This window comes from Paramacrobiotus metropolitanus, unplaced genomic scaffold (assembly GCF_019649055.1).
Source record: "Paramacrobiotus metropolitanus isolate TYO unplaced genomic scaffold, Prichtersi_v1.0 Parri_scaffold0000006, whole genome shotgun sequence".
Classification (NCBI taxonomy): Eukaryota; Metazoa; Tardigrada; class Eutardigrada; order Parachela; family Macrobiotidae; genus Paramacrobiotus; species Paramacrobiotus metropolitanus.
The window spans coordinates 383,838-403,533 of NW_026570226.1; the positions used below are offsets into that span (position 1 = coordinate 383,838).

Below are 19,696 nucleotides of genomic sequence, written 5' to 3' on the forward strand. Positions count from 1 at the left end.
TTGATTAGTCCTGTACTCCAGTAGTGTTTCAAACTTTTAAATGAGAATTAGTCTGGTCTTTTAGAAAACGGATTCGCTTCACTGAAGGCTGCATGCGCACAGTAAGTATAGTAACACAAGTATTTGCACGACCTTTTCTTTTATCATTCACACTCATAGTACTGCGGCACTGCTGCCGATTGATGATTAGATACTGTTACTTACTGTATTGATTTAAACGGCTTCATGACAACCAAGCTCCTTCCTTCAGTTTACGGTCAGTGTGTGCACGAGTATTTGTTGTTGCACTATTACGCAACTGAAAGTTGAAATCGGTTGGTTGCTTACTATTTAATAATATGGTAGCTGTTGAATTGTTATTTTCCACCGGGATAGACACATCATTCACATTTCACAGTAAGATAAACTGTACAATATGCACAAAAATAGTTGCTTAAAAAACTCTGTTGTCCGTTTCTGCCCAGTAACGGTCACGGTCTCCATGTTGTTTTTATTGATTAGTTGTAACTGTTAACTTATACTGCTTTTTAACTATTGTATCTGTATGTTATGAAAGGCATAATGAACTTAACTTGACTGCTTCTGCGTTAAATTTCCATTAAAATTATGTGCTACAATTTACTTTAAATACGTATTTCAGCAATGTACCGCTCGAGACAGTTGCTGCACATTCATAAATAAAAAGCAGGAGGTCTACAAGGCTCACATGGATATTTTTTTCTCCAAATTTGTATAATTTAAATAAGATTTGAAAAATTAATGCTGTTTGTAGTTTTCTGGCTTTACAAATTTGACAAATGTTCAATGCAGTGCACACTTTTAACATCGCCTCGGTTTCCTGCTCATGACCACAGTGAAATCAAACCTGTCATATTACTCTCATTTGATTAGTGACAATAGAATCACGAAACTTATCGTAATTTTTGTTTAATACACTTTTTCGTTATCGCTTTCCCACTTATCGTCTTACACGTTACAAGTTAAGACAATGCATACACGGAGTACAATCCGTACCGGGCTGATAAAGATGCAGGTAGCGGTGTAAACGTTCACGTCCGGCAGCCATTAAAATATTAATGTGCGACCGAAGCGCTTAACATTGGTGCTGCACATAAACATCGTGTTAATTTGCATTTGTAGTGCGTTTAAAGGACCAAAAGGACACTGCAGAATTGGTTTCCTGCACGCAGCAGCCGACACGGAGCATTTTCACTAAAGCACCCTTTGTCATTTGTGACAGTACATGTGATTTGTAATTTCATCTGCATTGTACATGTTTGGTGTTTTGGTTGTGCAAACTGAATGGAATTATTATAATCTGGACGTCGGCAGCGTGAAGCTAGCGCCTGTTACTGATTCCAGAGTTCCGGTTCCGTAAAATACTTGTGCTTTTGTCACCCTGCGAAAATGGTACGGCATGTATTTTTTATACCATTGTAATGGAAAACATACTTACATTAGTTGTAACTTTATAAATTTATTTATAATTCGATTGAAAGTATTGTACGTAAAGTGCTCGTATTTATCGTAAGTTTGCCCGTGTTATGAATCCACACCACGTTAACGTTACCGTCTCTTGATGGAACTTTTCTTGTTTTACCTACAATATTGGATCTATGCGCAAACACGGGGTCAGAATTTTTTGCTGTAACTGTATGTAATATCCGTAACCCTGAATAATGGTAGCTGCTTGAAAATTAAAAAAAAATAAATGGCATTTTACAACACCTGACTGGTTTGTTGCTAGAGCGAATTAGTGTGACCATCATGATCAGTACAATGCACGCTACTGAATTTTTATTTCAAGTCTCTAAAACCTTTCGTTTCTAGAAAAAAGAAAAACAGAGCAAAAAACCAAAACTAAAACGTGTATGTTACTTGTTTCTTTCAGCCCAAGAAAACCAGCATTGAAATTACTACTACCGAGGCGCCTGTGGAAAAGAGGGATGCCGAAGGCTTTCACGACAACACGGTTTCCACGCGTACGGGTGATGCGAATACCCCCGAGCGTGGACAATGGGGCAATAAAGCTGAATTCGTGCTGTCCTGTATCAGTTTATCCGTCGGTCTGGGAAACGTCTGGCGATTTCCATATTTAGCGTGAGGTTTTTTTTATTTATTTGATTTCATCGACCGAACAATACTAATGAAGGTTTTCATATTCCCAGGTACGCTAACGGAGGAGGTAAGCAAATTCTAAATGCGATAATTCCAATAATATTATGGAATTATTTATATACTCACTATACATTAGTCCTTCATAATGCAATTAGCTTTGGCAAGTGATTGTCGTTTAAAAATAAACATATCAACAAATGCATTATTTAGCCTAAAACTATGTTTTTAGGTTTGCATTCAATAATATAATTATTATGGTTGCAAATTATAAGTACGAGTTTTCTTCGAGTGTATATTTTCCCACCACTTACTACCGAGTGCCTAGAGTACGGCAAGCATGTAGTGCCGTCTGTCATTATAATAATATACGTAAAAAGTAATACGCCTTTGTAAATACAAAAGGTTTAGATTGAGAGAAATACCTCATGACAGTAGATTGAATGAAGACTATCTAACGAGTAAGCTATTTTACGCATCGTAAATATTAGCTTTATTTATGATTCATCACTCGTCAAAAACGCATTCGAATTAATAGTAGTTTTGTTTGTAATAAAACATCAAAAATGTGGCATTTTTTTATCCCTTACATCTGTGTTTTAGGAGCATTTTTGATTCCGTATATTTGTGTGCTATTTTTGGTTGGAAAGCCGATGTATTTTATGGAAATTGCTCTTGGTCAGCATGAGGCAACTGGACCTGTAAAGGTGTGGAAACGTATCGTTCCTCTGGCAAAAGGTCAGATGTGAATAATGTATCCGCGCTTGCACTTTCGTTATTTTGATGGCAATTATCGCTTCATCGGTCTTGGGTTGTTTCGCACTTAACAAGCGCCGAGAATAATCTGCCAAGTACATTTGATATATTTTACATTTGATACTTATTTTTACATTTGATATATTTTACATTTGATACATTTGATACATATTTGATATATTTTGCAATTTTAAACTATCACGGTTTTATGGTGTTTTTAGGGATTGGCGCGGCTCAGGTTGTGGTCTGCATGTGCGTTGCTATATTTTACGGTATGGGCGAAACCAAAGCTTTACAGTACATAATTATTGTGTATAGAAGTACTAGTATGGGTACGATACGGAAATTGGGACTGCAGAATGTTACCGGTGTGTCGTGAACTATTGATATTACCACATCTTTGCTGCACTAATTTAAACTTACTGAAGAATTAACACTCTTTTATGTGATAATAACAGTTATTATCATGTCCTGGACAATGTTCTACTTCTGGGCAACACTGATTTCTGCCTTTCGCAACGAAGCCGTCCCGTGGATACATTTCTGTAAAAGTGACTGGGCTCACAAAGAAACCTGTGTTCCGCCGGGCAGCGTGGCGGGCGGTGAGCAGTGGATACACGATTTCGATAATCCCAATGTCTTACATCCTATTATCCCCTTTCCGGTGGAGAAAAACCTGAAATATTCTTCGGCCAGTCAGCAGTATTTTGATCGCTACGTGCTAGTCAAATATGATCAGGGAAGTCCTGATCCACATGGTCTCGAAAATCTGGGGTCCATCAGTCTGGAGCTGCTGGGATGTCTGGCACTGTCGTGGATTATCGTTTTTTTCTCTTTGGTCAAGGTAAGCATAACAACCCGGCACAGTCATATTATCGAAAAGTAAAATACATCTTTTAAAGAGGTTGTTGAAGTCAAATTTTATAACTACTTATACTCTATATTTATTTCATAGCTATTTATATTTTTATCCTACTCTTCTGCGCAACAACAAACAAGGTATTTCGGTATGTTTTTACTGTACCGGGATTCAAAATATTTGAACATGTAGTATTAGTTTTGCAACTATTATTCATGATACTGTAAATGCAGTACAGATCTGTATGCACATATCCTTCCACCGATATCGCTTTCATTTAGTAATTTATTTTGCAGGGAGTGAAAAGTTCTGGAAAAGTCGTTTATGGTAATTATTTTTTTGTCTCCAGCTACCTAACTTATTGCAGTCATTGAATTCAGTTCACCACACATATTATATGCTTCTTTTACAGTGACATCCACTCTGCCTTTCATTGTGTTGATCATTCTACTTGGCAATGGTAAAGTGACCTTTTTGTAATCTACGGTCGTAATTCTGCTTTCATGTTAACGTATCAGGTTATAGGTGTATATATACATAAATGTATAAATATTTGTATAAATAAACGAATGTAGTGCTTGCTATCTTGCTCAATTTTAGCTTAAAAAGCTTTATAATACAGCAACTTCTTCTAGGTGCCGCTCAGGACGGTGCCGTTGATGGCATTCTTTACTTCATCGTGCCAAAGTTTGACAAATTACTGAACATCCAGGTAATAATCGAATTATTGGACTACAATTTTAATTTTCAGTGCCATTTTCTTTTCCGAAGATTTGTATATCTCCTTGATAATTTTGTTTGTATTCTACGGCCATTCTACCGTATCGTATAATACAATACCGTGTTCAGCAGGAACAGGTCCTAACATAATTACTGCCACACTGATGTCCCTTTTAGACATGGAAAGCTGCCGCGGAGCAGATGTTCTTTTCTCTTTCCGTTGCTTTTGGATCTTTAACCATGTTAGGTAATTTATTCAAACAAGAAGTCATAATTGCTGTTTTTTCAATTAATTTAGTACTTATTGCATCATTCTCACTTGCCTCTATCTCTGGCTGTGGGCACTTGGAGCTGCAGTTATTGCTAGGAATTGTGCGATGTCGATTACAGTACCGATACCCATGTCCAGAATCCATTGCAATTGGTTATATGAATGTTATCAACCGTCTTTTGCCATTTTAGGTTCCTACAATAAGTTCAACAACAACTGTTACCAGTAAGTTTGGTAATTACGAGACGACATTTGTGCAACGCTAGCGGCGTTTGTTCTAACCTTTTGCGTGTTAATCATATTCAGTATAATACACACTTACGCACTAATATATAATAATGAATTCAATTTCAATTTGTGGTGCACTTTATCAAGAATACCTAATTTTATTACTTAATCTTCCAGGGATGGCTTGATTGTATCGGTGCTGGATACGGTAACCAGCGTGACCTCCGGCTTGGCCATGTTCTCCGTATTGGGGTTCCTCGCTAACCAGCGCGGGGTTGGTATTGAGCACGTCGTGGATTCTGGACCAGGATTAGCGTTTGTCACCTTTCCGGAATCCTTGAACAATATGCAACCTCCACATCTCTGGGCTATCCTGTTCTTTGTCATGTAATGCACTGTTTTGCAGTAAAATAATACGTTTTAAAATTACCACGTTACAGTAATTGATTCTGACCCTGGCAAATTCCGATTTTATTGCTAAAGTGTTCTATTTTTGTTTCAAGGTCACTGCGCATGCTTTTCAAATGTTGGGACTTCGTACTCGTAGATTCATGGTTAAGGATTTTACTCATTTTATCATTAATATTTTTAGGTTGTACACTTTAGGTCTGGGCAGCGAGATCGGGTTGCTGGAGATGGCTTTCACATTCTTATGCGATAAATTTCCTTCCTTGCGAGAGAAAAAGCCTTTAGTGGTAGCCATTGGCTGTACGATTTGCTTCCTCATCGGACTGGCGTTTATCACACAGGTACAGTTCACCAAACGATAATGTGTGCAGTATAAATTTTGAACGGTTCGATATGACGTGAAGTATTATCTGGATTAATTTTCCGTACGCAACGACTAAGTATTACTTATTTAAAATAGTCAACGTCCTAACCTATATGTACGGATACTCGGACATTGGTGTAGACACTTAATACTCTAAAAATGGCAGTCTTTATTCCCGTTACTTCTTTTTTGTTGAAATAGCAGACTAATGTCGTTTCAGGGGGGAACGGATCTTTTTGATATTTTCAATGAATACGCTGGTGGTATCTCGGTTCTGTTTATGGCGACTTTCGAAATTATTTGTGTAATGTGGGTGTATGGATTAAAACGATTCATTTCGGATTTGAAGGAGATGATGGGAAAATCCGGCGACATGAGCTATTACTGGCGGTAATAAATCATTATGATAATCGGTACAACAGACTGATATCATACGGAAAATAATTAGGGACTAAAATACAAATTCATGCAAGAGATGGATGTAAAAAGCTGATTGACGACGCTACGTGCCTCTCTTCGTAATAATTAGCGATAAGTCGGTTCACGAAAGTGCTGCAATAGTATATTGCTGCCTGAAGTATTCGCGAGTATGGCAATAATTTTTTAAAAAAATGTGTACTTTATGTTAAACAAACTAATTTACAGTATGGGAAACTATAAAATTATTTCTTTCTTTCGTAGAACTGCTTGGTCTGTGTTGAGTCCCGTCACTCTTCTGGTAAGTGCTTACTGCTCACGAGTACCACTTATTCAAATAAATGTATATATATATATATATATATATATATATATATATTATATACCGGTCTTTCATATACCGGTCTTTCATAATGATTTTGCAGTTTATCCTAATTGTATCGCTCGTTCAATATCGGACACTGTATGAGGCTACGAATAAACGATTGCCGGTATGGGCGGATGGGATCGGCTGGGTAAGGCTATACAGTATTTTTGATCGTTTCTGTCGTACTACAAAACCTCAAAAGTCTTTAATCCTGTTCTTCGAGTTAATTAGCAGTTAAATATTCGAGAAACAATTTAAAACTTGCCTTTATAACTTGCCTTTACTTGAATAACAGCATTAAAAGACTTTTTAGGTTTTATAGTAACTATAAACCCTCAAAAGTCTTTAATCCTGTTCTTCAAGTTAATTAGCAATTACATGTTCGAGAAACAATTTAAAACTTGCCTAAGTACAACTATACCAGACAATTGCGTGGCGAATGTGATCGATGTGCAATTTCTGTACAGTTGGTGTTTTTTCTGTAGCAGTCGCACACCAGCTAATACTGTAATTTAACGATGCGTATTAAAGCCATTTCATGATAGGCAGTGGAAAGGAAACTTGTTCATGCTGACGCAGTTATACGAAAAAGCCTGTAAAATCGTCATTTTTTAATTACAGACTTTAGCGGGATTAGCTATCATCCAACTGCCTGTGTGGGCCATTATTGTCGTGTGGAAAAGCAAAGGTGACACCTTGGGAGAGGTACAAAAATTTATTGTTTACCTTTTGCGATACTATAGAGGTAAAAATCATGAAAAATTATTGTAGAAATTTAAGCAAAGCTTGTGGCCGGATTACATTATGGAGCCTCAAATGCCCGCGGAAGTCGTCCAGATGGGAACTATTCCTCGCGCGAAACTCAAGCCAACATCATCCGATGGAAGTCTTAACGATAAACCGCCCGCCTATACCAATCGCGCTTACGACAAGAGGGAATAATAATTAGCAATAAATTCATCTGGTCTTGTAAGAGCGTTTCATAATTACGAGACAATTTCTGTTAACAAAAATTATTTTTGTGATTTTTGCTTTTCCTGACCGGTGCTGAAAATGGTCAGTAATGGCCCCGTAAAATATAATGTACAGCTGTGCAATACGACTAATAATGGGTATCCGTCTCTTCGGTTGTTTTACGTTTTCCAGTACATATATTATTACTAACGCTTATAATCTCGGGTTATTACCTTGAACTGATTGTGAACTATTTAGCATGGGAGCACTATAACATACAAGTATCGGTCGCGCTAGCGCGCGACCAGTTGTGTTCGAGGTATGGAAAAATGAAAGAAATATGTACAGTACAAAATACACTTCGTAAAGCAATAAAAACGATTTTGAGAAATATTTCAAATATAAAACCCCAGCGAGGCCAGCTACGAAAATATTATAAATATGTGCAAAAAGCGAATAGTTTTCAAACTTTCCGCTTTAATTCGACCAGTTTTATAAAAACTGAAAGCCTCCGTAATTTTTCTTTTTGTTTGTCTTTTTCACGGTTCTTTTTCCCGTTTTTAATGTAACTTTATATTGCCGATTCTAACGAACTGAAAACCTGTATTTTTTGGTACGGCAGATAATATTTAAACGGTGATAAAATAGATGGAGTGGGATCATATTTACACGATGCCCATAAAAAACCGTTAAGCCGATATTTCAGCGCAGAATTAATGGAAACTTGTGGGAAACGATTAACGGTTGCCCAAGGTGACCTCGCAGGCTGCATGTAAGATTGTAAAATTTTCAGCCCTTCAGTCAAGCTCTACTAAAATAAAATAAATACATATATTATATTAGATTTCGAGCTTAGTGAATACCCAAGCTACCGCCCGTATTACAGAGCAACGTAGGTTAGTGAGTGCCCAAGCTACCACCAGAATTACAGAGCCGCTACGTGAGTGAATACGGTAAACAGGCCACGGCCGGCTTTTAGATATTTAGAAATTACATATAAATTAGACATTTTAAACCGTGCGATATTGAGATACTCAGATTTCTAGATATTTTTAAAATTTTGAAACTCTGGAGGCTCAGAAAATTAGAGGTAACGGCCCCGCTGCGCGGGGCCGAGTCGAAATATTTAGAAATATTTAGAAATTCTGGAAATGTAAAAGCTTTGGAGCTGACTTTGGATAAATTTACACTTATTTTGAAGTATTCAAACGCATTTAAAAACATCTTAAAGGTTTCAAAAATTTAAAAAAGTAAATTTAAAAGTTTGATGTAACTGACAATTTTAAATAACTACTGTTTACAGAGTAGGTTGCTAAGTTGCAAAACCTGTATTTGCTCATTCGAAACGTTTGCAGAATTTACTGGAAATTTCTATGAACTTTGAACGCTAAGTACTGAAAGTTTAAAAGGGTTTTTGAAAACGTTCCGGAAACCAAAATTTTTTTCCAAGCAGCAGATAGGAAGCTTTGGGAGATGCTGGATTTTATAAAACTATCAAAAACTTCACAAACAGAATCTCGAATTAGGAGATATTTTCCAAAACCAACAATCTTTAAGTACTAACAACCTTTAAGTACTACAGCTTCTAAAAATTTTTTTAGACCTTCTCCAAAACTTAAGATTTTTTTAAATATAAAGGTAGGAACGTTTGTGCGATGCTCTATTTTTTGTAATCATCAACTTATTGAAAAAATCAATCCTGATTTAGGAGATAATTTCCAAAAAATAAGGACGTAAGGATATATGAATCTATTGATATGGAAGCACTAACACATGCATGCGCGCGCACTTTATATTCTTTTGAAACAAAGTGTATGAGTTGCAGTAAGTAAATGCAGCCGTGATCAGAAAAGGCCTCATTGCGCTGTAGATTGTTTACCGAGTTTGTTTGTGAAATTATACAGTGTAAAATGCGGCACGCACACCTGAATGTTTATTGTGGCACCGTGTTCCATGTGGTTTTTATTGCAAAATTAAATAGCTTGTCCAGTTATGGACCGCTATAACTGCTATCTCCCGGCAAGCAGAAGTAAAGCGCGCTCCGCGTGCAAACTGGGTGACTCAAAATATGGATACCCTTAGCTTAGTTTCTTTTGCTCTTATTTTTCCGTTAAAATTGCACACCGTATGCTTAACAGAAAATAGTCCTATAAATTAATTATATTAGGACGTTGTATCTTTGCGTTTGTGGCAGTAGATGTGTGCTAAAAGATTCGGGCAAACTAAGTTGCCGACATCAACAAAATCAGTCATGTTGCGAGCTCTTGTTTGCAATTGCTAACCAAAGTAGACATGAAAAGCCAACTTTACCTTGAACTTCACTCAGCGATACTGACGGCTTAACGACTTTAATGTTTGCGCGAACTGTCGGCATCTCCGGCTTGTGATCCCGAAAGGTTATTGTAAAGCACTTGCAGCAATCCGTTTTATTATGCTGTTCTCATAAATACTGCCGAAATGTGAAGCAGCTTGTTTTCAGCGAAACCGTTGTAGTAATGCAAAGTCTCCAAACAGAATGATTTGTTACAGTTGAAACATTTCAAAGTTGTTACTTGGGAGTACTACGGCAACACAAAAAATGGTAGACCACATTTTTGTAAGTGCGATGTGTTAGTAATTATTACTTACATGAGAACACTTTCAAATTGTTTGCACCAGTAGCTAGCTGTGTTTTTGTGTGATGCCATCCAATTCCTTTCAGCATCGAAGGCCTAGCAAATCAGCGCAGAATATTGTGCATGCTTATTCGTGCGATACGCTAAATTCTGCCTTCAGTTATCCTCAACAGCGGGACAAAGACGATGTCCACAGCATTTCCGCCGCTCCAAACCATGAAAAAAATCAACAACAAGAAGAACGTGGACAATGGGGAAATAAGGCAGAATTTGTCCTTTCCTGCATCAGCTTATCGGTCGGACTTGGAAATGTTAGTTATTGTCTAACAAGTAATTGTTGAAAAAATGTGTTACAGTATATATATAAAGTACTATCAAAATATTTTAGCCTAGCTATACAGCACAGTGAGCACACGCAGTAGCATTTTTTTGTTTAATTTCGGCGCACTTCTCGTAATATTGCAATGCATGCACTACAACCTGTTGTTAAATATCAACGGCATCAAAAGAAATCTCAATTATAAAATAGGTGTGGAGATTTCCTTACCTAGCGTACGTAAATGGCGGAGGTACGTTAACCTCAATACTGCTTAACATGTTTACATTATGTATAATTTTATACTAATTTATATTACATTATGCCGATATCTGCATGTTAGGAGCATTTCTGATTCCGTATATCTGTGTGCTATTCCTGGTCGGGAAGCCGATGTATTTCCTAGAAATCGCTCTGGGTCAGTATTATTCGCAGGGTCCGGTTAAAATCTGGAAGCGGATCGTGCCTGTTGCAAAAGGTACTTAAAAATTATTGCTACATACTTACATTATAATTATTGTTAGATATACACAAAGCAACTCAGTCCAATTTATTTTAGGAGTTGGGGTGGCCCAAGTATTGGCGAGCCTATTCGTTGCCATTTACTACGGTACTTTCCTTTCAGTGACAGCAGTAATAACAAAATTTAATTTGATTCAGATATTTCGATGAGATGTTTATTTTTTAGTGGTAATTATGGCATGGACTATGTATTACTTCTGGTCAACACTGATAGCAGCCTGTAAGGGTGAGCCGGTTCCATGGGCGACGTTTTGTGACAACGAATGGGCACACAAACCAACGTGTATCCATCCCGGAAAAGGGGAAAACGCTGCCGAACATGCGTTGACCATCACCGGATATCATATTCCTGTTGTGATGTTCACCAATTTGACTAGTGCCATGTCCAGTAAAATGGTTTCATCCAGCCAGCAGTATTTTGACCGATACGTACTCATGAAGTATGACAAAGCGACAAATTCTGCGCATTCGTTAAGTAACCTTGGAGCGATTAATACGGAAATGTTAGGCTGTCTGGCGGCAACGTGGGTTATCGTTTTCCTGTCACTGGTCAAGGTACAAGTGCAGCAAATTTATTATACTCGTTCTGCTTTGTACAATTTTTTGTTTATGTAAATACGATGTACAGTACAAGACAATCCTCGTTAAGGAAAATTGCCGCCAGCGTTTTTTTCTTCAGAGTTTTGCTTTAATGTTAAAATGTTCGTATCAGCACTTCTTTAGTTGCAGTACCTGATTAGTACACTTGAAGAGGTGGTCACATGTAGCAGTGCACCACAACGCTGAAGAACAAAAAATCACTAAATTTTCTTGTAAAAGACTTTACTGCGCTGATATAGATCGACTAAGAGATAGCGTGGTATTTAAAAATGTGAATACTTGTATACAGTACTTGCTTTCTTAGGGAGTAAAATCATCCGGAAAGGTCGTGTATGTCACTTCTTCCATGCCCTTTGTCGTGCTCATCATCCTTCTCATTCGAGGTCTGCACCAGAATTCCTGTGCATTTTAAAATTTTCAAAGCTTAGAGTAGCTTCTGTATTGGTTCGACTTTTTTATTCTGCGTTACTTTAATTGCTTATTGCTGCATAGGTGCTACTTTAACAAACGCTGTGGATGGAATTCTGTACTTTGTCGTGCCGAAATTTGACAAGATCCTTAGCATCCAGGTATCATAAACGCTTTTTGTATAACTAATATTCAGTTATAAAAATTCGGTGTGTGGTTCAAAAAAGACCTGGAGAGCAGCAGCGGAGCAAATGTTCTTCTCACTCAGCGTAGCGTTTGGATCCTTAACTATGCTCGGTACAGTAAACTCATTTGCACTGATGTTCATTGACTGTGTGCAATGCTGTTACGTTATTGCAGGGTCCTACAATAAATTTAATAATAACTGCTATCAGTAAGTTTCGGTACTAATTCCGTACTTATAAGCATCTGATGCCGCCGAACGCCATGAACTGCAAATAAACGGCACAGATTATAATAATAATTAACGACGACCATCATAAAATTGCGTATGTTACGGTTTGCAGAGATGCTCTTATTGTATCAGTCCTGGACTCAGCAACTAGTGTGACCGCCGGCCTGGCAATGTTTTCCGTTCTGGGATTTTTAGCTGGTGAACGGGGCGTCGGGGTGGAAAATGTCATCGCTTCCGGACCAGGACTGGCGTTTGTCACCTTTCCAGAAGCGCTGAACCAAATGCCGGTGCCTCATCTTTGGGCTATACTTTTTTTCATAATGTAAGGAACCCTAAAAGTGTTATATATTGTAGGAGTTCGTTGTAATAAAAAATAACAAGGATTTCATCACTAGAATTAGTATCCAATCGAGAGTATCGATTAGGGTACTGGTCACAGAAATACTTTTAAATACACGCCATTTACTGGGCAATTCTCTGTTTCAGGTTATTTACGCTCGGGTACGCACAACGGGTGACTTCTGAATACACAAAAATTAAAAAAGCACTATGCTCATAAGTGAGATTGAGCACATCGTTGACAGGCTGGGAAGTGAGATTGGTTTACTGGAGAACTTTCTGACGTATCTATTTGACACATTCCCATCATGGCGGCCCAAAAAGCCTTACGTGGTCGGGATAATTTGTACTGCCTGCTTTCTTCTGGGTATCATGTTTATTACACAGGTATGTTTAACGTATAATTAAAACTGGAAAAGCATTCATTTATCTCCTTACATTTGCATAGCATAACCGTTAAGGTCACGCGGTTTCAGGAGTGCTGTTGAATTTAGGGCGGTGTGGATCTGTTCGACATTTTTAATGAGTACTCTGGCGGATATTCGGTGCTCTTTGCTGCCACACTGGAGATAATCTGTGTCATGTGGATATACGGTATGAAGAGATTTCTCAATAATCTTCGAGAAATGCTAGGGAAACCCGGAGAGGTCAGCTATTATTGGAGGTACGACGAATCATTTTGTCTCTGAATTTTAGTTCACTTAACTTCGAAGGCATTCCCTAGCCTCGTAATAGGGCACCTAAGAGCGTTCACCATATACTCGTAAATATTGCATGACCGATGGACTGCTGTAATAAACTGATTATTGACCATGATTTTGCAGATGTGCTTGGTCAGCTCTGAGTCCAGTGACGCTGCTGGTATGTTCTTCCCGTTTTTCAAACGCGAAACGATACTTTTGTCGATTGACCTTTTCTTTTTGTCAAAGTTTATGTTGACCTTAAATCATAAAACGATAGTTATCTCAGCATATATAATTTTGTGTTTTCATTACCTATCCGAGATCCACGAAAACCATAATTTAATTTTCACAAGTCTCATCATGTGTTGTTAGCTCACGTGTATGAATATATGAAGTTATCAGTGTGAATTGTACTACACTGTACACAGAAGATGAATTAAAATCCCTTAATTTAATAATTATGCCAAAATTATAAAACAGTTCATTTCGCCGAAACTCTAACTTATCTGCCTGATGTTGTAGTTCATCCTTGTCGTATCCTTGGTTTCGTATAAAACGCTGAACGAGAGTTCCCATGGGCATTTTCCATTATGGGCCGACGCCATCGGATGGATTCTAGCCGGGATCGGTATCCTGCAGTTTCCGGCATGGGCAGTTTATGTGTTTATTAACACAAAAGGAGATACATGGAAAGAGGTCAGCATCAATTACAGTAATCGGCCACAAAAATTTACAGTAGTTTAAATACTCTTCTGCCTTTCCATTCCAGAAATTCATAAGGAGCATCTGGCCGGACGATCGGTCAGCTCCACCCACACCACCTCCACAAAATTTCAACCTCCATACGCTACCGCGCGATGCTTTTCCAAATGAAAATGCCATTACGGATATTCCTATATCCTTCGCAAATTACGGGTTCCAAGATGAACGCACGTTTTAAAAATAAAATTAATATTCGTGATTTTTTCTTCACTAGATATGAGTATTTGTTAACTTGTTTGCTTTTCGCCCTAAGGATGACATTGTGTTGCTCACAAAGAAGCGTATGCAGAATGCTTCTCGAAGTTTTTTCCACCTTGTGAAAGACAAACCCCAGATGCAAGCAAAGCGCACCAGAAGACAACAAATGCATAAATTTTATAACCAAACAATATTCGTCAGGAAACCAACAACAAAAACAGCCGACAAATCAAAAAGTATTAGAGGGTGGCTACCATAACAGCAATAACACTATCCTCTCAATTTTCGAGACCAGAAACATCTTAATGAACACAAAAAGAAACAAACCTTTGATATAAATTCGGCATTTCTGAGAGCCAAATAAACACCTGAATTTCTTCGCATTTGAGCTGAACAATATAATCCTGCCTACCACCAGATCCTTCAACCGACTCAACGAACGATTCTATTTGTACAACTGAAGATCAACATTTCTTATCAACCAGTAAACTAATTCTACTACAAAAAAATAACTGGAACGAAAAGTCTTGAATTTTTTCACGGCTTGAAATACAAATATCCAGGAGCTCCTACGAAAAAATGAGTATTAGCAAATTCAGCCATAATAGCCAACAACGGAGGCGTGATCGTTCATAAAATGATTACTTATCTGATTCAGCCCTACTCGTAGCATTACTTATAAAAATACATACTGGATGTACAAAGATAAAAATCCGTTTAACATACCTTTGAGGCACTTCTCACGAATTTTTCCAAACTCTGATTCAAAAAAATCCAACGCTTCGGCTAAAGTAGAACCATTCTGCATGGTGCTTTCTTCTTTTTGCACTGCGGTTTGCTGCTCCAAGGTCACTTTGGAATCTCCACTTTCGCGAGGGCGCTCGTTCTGTGCCGTTCCGCAATCTTTTTCAGCTTCCAACTTTCGCCCATGTTCCAAAGGCACCACTGGCAGGACACTTGGTTGAGATCGATTATGGTCGAAATTACGATTATGGTAGTAGACATTGGACTGACCATGTGAGTAATGAGCTGTCGGATAATATCCCCGTGGTCCATTACCACGATTCCCATAATGTCGACCCCTGTCATGATACCGGCCATAGGATTTTTCTCGAAACGGCAATTTTAGGTCCGGACGATGGTAAATCTGCGGGCCAGTTCGCGGCGCCAACGGTTGACTTGGTTTCATAGTGCGTAACAGTGCTGCGTGTGTTTCATATGTATGGACGTTGGTTGTCTCGCCGAAATCTGGATAGTATGGCTGGCCGAACGTACTGCTCTTCTGCGAGCTATTCGATGTTGCTCTATTGATGGGCTCCGTGGGCGCACTTTGTATAACCCGCTCCAGAGTCACTTCTTCCGAATGATACTGAGTTTCCACGGGCGGGCATTCTATAACAGTCGTAGGCGTAGTGTGCTCCTCCAGAGGCTGTTCGACAGGACAATCCGCGTCGTTACCACACGGTGTCGGCGTAGTATCAACACTTGTCACTAAGTCAGGATTATTATTCTCTGAATCTGCAATTCCTCTTCCATCGGCTTCCAGACCCTTTTCTTCGTGTTCTATATCCGAAACTTTCGGCGGCTGGACGACATCACCCTGACTAATCGAAGCCGACTGCGGCGCAACTGCTTCCGTCGAAACCGCTTGAGCATATCCATTATGAGCACCTTTGGCAATGTCCGCATAGCTAATTCCCGGAGTCGGAAGACGAGTTGCCGGAGCAGAAGTGGTTTTGCCGGTGCCTGAAACCAAGACCATATAAAATTATTATCACTGCAATTAATTTAGTGAAACCTCGTTTCGACTTCAAACCGCACTCACCATTTTTCGAATTTTTAACCGGCATCGACCGCACAGAGTCGCGATCGCTGCTGTCACCCGCAGCTTCCATTCCTACAGGCGTTGGTTCCAACCCGACTTTCTTGATGTCTCCTGCGGAATTTCGACGGCGTAGCTGATATTCAGAGGCAGCCGGCGGCACACTGACCGAGGCTGACTGTTTACTCGGAGTTTTGGACTGGGAAGCCGAGCTGCGCGTTCGGTTAGAAGCAGCCGTACCATTGTATTTATAGGCACCCGGATAGGAAGCTTGGCTTTTAGCAGCCGGAGAAGTCTTCTGTGCGTATCGACGTGGACCCACCACCTGGAATTCAGTGTCCGAATGGTGATCACTGACACATTCCGGCGTCATTGGCTTGGTCGCTGGAACAACTACCGGAACATCTGGCGCCACGTCCACACCGCGCTCACGTTCGTTCACCAAAAACGAAGAAACGCTAGAATCTTTGGACGTTACTGACTGGCTTTTACCTACAGAAAATATAGATGTAAATATACCGATTACTATGCAACCCCTGAGTTAACCTACGCAAGACGTTATGCAATTTTATGATTTTTTACCATCTACGGAAGTGTGTATAACATGCCTGCTCGTCTACACTTTAAACAATCAATGTTAATGTATGCACCTTTCGATTTTTTCTTCTTAATCTTCCGCTTCTTTTTCTTCGCCTGCGCCGATCCGCCAGCCAAAGAAGGATCAAGCTTGTCCAGTTCGTCAATATCTGCGTCCTGAGTGTACCCGTCTAAAGGCATGGATCCGTGATCTATTTCCATTTTATCCACGGAGGAGCGGGATGAATTGCTGCTAGTACGGCAGACAACCATCTTTTCGGACGGAGGTATTTCCGGCAGCTGCATTTGATTTTCGGCTGGACACCCAATATCTATGCTATCTACAGCCATCATGTCTTCCAGCGGAGTCATTTCCACATCACAGTCAACGTTGTAGTCGAGGGAATCCGCCATGAAGTCCATGACCGGCTCGGCTTGGAAGAATACTTCTTTGCTTTGGTTTACAATATCACACACTGCTGCATCGGGTACTGACTCAGGATCTGAACCATGGAAACTCTCCACTTCTTCGCTATCACTTTGGTCAGTTTTCTTGTTATTCAACGGACGGTAAGGTATAGATGTGTCGATACTTGTGTGGTCCTTCTTGGACTTGGAGCGGCTATGTGCTTTCTTTCCTTTACCAGCATTTGAAGCACTATTGAAGTAATTTTCCGCTTCGTTGGAGTTTCTCGAAACGTCTGTAAAATATATCGTATTAGCTATAATCGTGTCATGCCATCGCTTTAACCTCGTCAAAACTACCATGTTTCTAACGTTTTGATAGTCTATTGGTAATATCGTATAGGCAACTTTCTAAATAACATATCCAATCTATCCTCAGTTTATACCACAGATTGGGCTTCTAACCTGCTACGGACGCCTTTTGCTCATGCAGATTGAAACACAATCTATCAAGGAAATCACTGGCTTCACCGTCCGCCGCCTTTTGGAATGCTCGATTATAGAAATCATTCTGACTGTCGAGACTCGATCCCAGTACCACGTCAGGCTTCTTCTTGTCGAACTTGGTGAGTTTCTGCAGTCGACGCTTACGACCCGCTTTCTTCTTCAGGTATTCGTGGTTGTTATCCGGGGAAGGATCACTCTGGGACCCGCCTTTTGGCACCGACAGGGTCTGCTGTGTTGAAAAACCTGCAATGTTGTTATAAACTTATGACCATGTATGGAAATGCTTCAAGAAAGGGGGGAAACACTGTTCTATACCCAACGCTCCGGACTCCCGATCAGAACCCGTATCCTTCCCAGACATTCTACGAGTGTTTTCCGAACCACTAGAAAAGAATACCAGATTTAAGAAAATAAAATCCATCACAACAATAGCAATACAGGACATATGTCTAACCGTAATTACGTGAGTTAAGTACATACTTTGAGAGATCAATTTCAGTGCCATAGTTTAACGCATCCGCGCAACTTCTCACGGAAGGGTAAATGGCTAAAACGTGAGGCGGATGGTTTAAATTATCAGCCATAAAACTTCTCATATCATATTTTCCATCATCTGAAAATAAACAAAATCAAAATATTAAAAATACACCAAGAACTGGTAATGGCATGCAGTGGGCCAGGCGGTCAGCATTCCCTCACCATTTTCATCCTGAATATTGAGTACGGCCATTGTAGGATAGCATCCATAATCATGTTCTAAAATGATCACGCCGAATCTCTCTACAATGAGCTCGAACATTTTTTAAACACAGCAGTAGGACAAGGAACTCACCACCGCTGGCATTGCTGGCTGCGGAGTTATCCGCTTCTTCTGACTCATCGGAGGCATTACTGGATGCCTTGGAAGACCCGGCTGAACCCAGCGACAGACTGCTGTTAACCATTGTCGAGGCCTTGGCGGGACCCTTCACATCCCCATCGCCGATAACGGCAACGGAACGCGCCGAGAGGAGATCATTAGTATGATTGCCGTTGACGGTCTTCAGTGGTTTTATCTGGCCCGGGAAAGCCCGCTCTTCTTTGTCGATTTTCGCCCGCTCCTTTTTCAGCATAGCAGTGGCCATGCCTTTCGCTTCTGGACCACTGTCTGGTTTCTCGCACCGTGATACACAATCCAGCAAGCTCTTTAGGTCGTGTTCGTCCATGCCATTGACGTCCGCGATAGAGCTCAAGTCGGTGTGCGATGCACGACCGTGACTACTGGCGGACTTCTTCCCTCCTGCCTTTCTTCCCTTAGAATTCCCGCTGGAGCTGGACATTTTCCTTGAGATTAAAACTGAAGATCACGATCCAACAGATCATAAAATTAAAACGAAAAAGTTTAAAGGCTAAAAACGGTTAGGGCTCCCACGGGTGGACGGGGATCAGCTCCAGTAACCCCATTAGTCATACAGCATTTGCTTTATGTACAGTATGAGTACTGTACCCTCAAGACCTTAACCCAGCTGAACCACAATCAATCAAACGTAGACTGCAGAAAACGTTTCCATCAGAGAGGAAAATGGTTTATTTACACCAAAGAATAACCGCTATACCTATCATTTTAGTAAACAAGAACAGAATATCAAAAGGAACCAAATCCAGGGTCCATAATTGCGTCAGAAAAACGTCAATGTACACCAAAATCTTCGTAGGAGATAAAAGAAACTCGGTTTGGGAACTTTTCCTCGCATGCGAGTACATTACACTTTACAGCACGTTTATAATGCGACCTGCAAAGTGACAGGAAAAGCGCAGCGTTCGTATTCGTACAAAATAGAGACAGAAAGCACACTATGTACGACAGTGGCGTACCGAACGTAACGCAAATTATTTTTTAACCATGTGAGCTATGATTGTAATGATTGTGTGGATGCAGGCTCGTATGGTTACGAACCACCCCCAGTTTATTGCTTTTAACCATGTGATCATAGCTGATGTGCCGGGGCAAGGCACGGTAAATAATTTTCAAGTAAAAAATGTTTCCTTTCACGGACGCCGAATCGCGACGAAAGGGTCACCATAAAGTT

At 39.7% G+C, this 19,696-nt stretch overlaps 3 protein-coding genes across 8 annotated transcripts; 2 read left to right on the plus strand and 1 right to left on the minus strand.

The window, feature by feature from the left end:
- The first annotated feature begins 260 nt into the window (after window positions 1–260).
- LOC129582001 (sodium- and chloride-dependent glycine transporter 2-like) lies at window positions 261–7,627 on the plus strand. Of its 2 annotated transcripts, XM_055473359.1 has the most exons (19): window positions 261–396; window positions 1,141–1,410; window positions 1,892–2,100; window positions 2,169–2,185; window positions 2,719–2,853; window positions 3,093–3,143; window positions 3,330–3,715; window positions 4,027–4,057; window positions 4,143–4,190; window positions 4,366–4,442; window positions 4,628–4,697; window positions 4,913–4,946; window positions 5,127–5,336; window positions 5,542–5,698; window positions 5,942–6,111; window positions 6,403–6,439; window positions 6,564–6,653; window positions 7,127–7,210; window positions 7,277–7,627. In XM_055473359.1, the coding sequence occupies exons 2-19, from the start codon at window positions 1,408–1,410 to the stop codon at window positions 7,445–7,447; spliced, it is 1,980 nt and encodes a 659-aa protein (XP_055329334.1). In that variant the 5' UTR covers window positions 261–396; window positions 1,141–1,407; the 3' UTR covers window positions 7,448–7,627. The 2 variants fall into 2 exon arrangements, with proteins under 2 accessions (XP_055329334.1, XP_055329333.1); XM_055473358.1 differs by lacking the exon at window positions 261–396 and having other exon boundaries at window positions 1,057–1,410.
- A 2,184-nt stretch (window positions 7,628–9,811) lies between these two features.
- LOC129582000 (sodium- and chloride-dependent glycine transporter 1-like) lies at window positions 9,812–14,495 on the plus strand. 3 transcript variants are annotated; one of them, XM_055473356.1, is made up of 17 exons: window positions 9,812–10,055; window positions 10,161–10,385; window positions 10,604–10,643; window positions 10,734–10,868; window positions 10,950–11,000; window positions 11,079–11,467; window positions 11,817–11,895; window positions 12,005–12,081; window positions 12,148–12,217; window positions 12,281–12,314; window positions 12,448–12,657; window positions 12,822–12,836; window positions 12,920–13,061; window positions 13,169–13,338; window positions 13,499–13,535; window positions 13,880–14,053; window positions 14,127–14,495. In XM_055473356.1, the coding sequence occupies exons 1-17, from the start codon at window positions 10,038–10,040 to the stop codon at window positions 14,295–14,297; spliced, it is 2,037 nt and encodes a 678-aa protein (XP_055329331.1). In that variant the 5' UTR covers window positions 9,812–10,037; the 3' UTR covers window positions 14,298–14,495. The 3 variants fall into 3 exon arrangements, with proteins under 3 accessions (XP_055329331.1, XP_055329332.1, XP_055329330.1); XM_055473357.1 differs by having other exon boundaries at window positions 10,235–10,385; window positions 14,127–14,494; XM_055473355.1 differs by lacking the exon at window positions 9,812–10,055 and having other exon boundaries at window positions 10,068–10,385.
- Window positions 14,478–19,374, minus strand: LOC129581998 (uncharacterized). Of its 3 annotated transcripts, none has more exons than XM_055473354.1 (10): window positions 18,460–19,374; window positions 18,327–18,383; window positions 18,108–18,240; window positions 17,943–18,010; window positions 17,586–17,870; window positions 16,790–17,416; window positions 16,143–16,631; window positions 15,332–16,063; window positions 15,044–15,262; window positions 14,478–14,886 (listed from the first exon to the last, which is right to left on the minus strand). In XM_055473354.1, the coding sequence occupies exons 1-10, from the start codon at window positions 18,944–18,946 to the stop codon at window positions 14,855–14,857; spliced, it is 3,129 nt and encodes a 1,042-aa protein (XP_055329329.1). In that variant the 5' UTR covers window positions 18,947–19,374; the 3' UTR covers window positions 14,478–14,854. The 3 variants fall into 3 exon arrangements, with proteins under 3 accessions (XP_055329329.1, XP_055329328.1, XP_055329326.1); XM_055473353.1 differs by having other exon boundaries at window positions 15,044–16,063; window positions 18,460–18,950; window positions 19,223–19,370; XM_055473351.1 differs by having other exon boundaries at window positions 15,044–16,063.
- Between the last annotated feature and the right edge of the window lie 322 nt (window positions 19,375–19,696).

Excerpts from the sequence above, each read along its gene's own strand:
- LOC129582001 (XM_055473359.1), top strand. Across the intron at positions 3,144-3,329 it reads GTGCGTTGCTATATTTTACG|TTATTATCATGTCCTGGACA; the intron begins GTATGGGCGAAA and ends TGATAATAACAG. Across the intron at positions 4,698-4,912 it reads TGGATCTTTAACCATGTTAG|GTTCCTACAATAAGTTCAAC; the intron begins GTAATTTATTCA and ends TTGCCATTTTAG.
- LOC129582000 (XM_055473355.1), top strand. The coding sequence starts at position 10,140 with ATGCCATCCAATTCCTTTCAGCATCGAAGGCCTAGCAAATCAGCGCAG. Across the intron at positions 11,896-12,004 it reads CATCATCCTTCTCATTCGAG|GTGCTACTTTAACAAACGCT; the intron begins GTCTGCACCAGA and ends ATTGCTGCATAG. Across the intron at positions 12,082-12,147 it reads ACAAGATCCTTAGCATCCAG|ACCTGGAGAGCAGCAGCGGA; the intron begins GTATCATAAACG and ends GGTTCAAAAAAG.
- LOC129581998 (XM_055473351.1), bottom strand. The coding sequence starts at position 18,946 with ATGTCCAGCTCCAGCGGGAATTCTAAGGGAAGAAAGGCAGGAGGGAAG. Across the intron at positions 18,011-18,107 it reads ACTGAAATTGATCTCTCAAA|TGGTTCGGAAAACACTCGTA; the intron begins GTATGTACTTAA and ends ATTCTTTTCTAG. Across the intron at positions 16,632-16,789 it reads TAAGAAGAAAAAATCGAAAG|GTAAAAGCCAGTCAGTAACG; the intron begins GTGCATACATTA and ends TATTTTCTGTAG.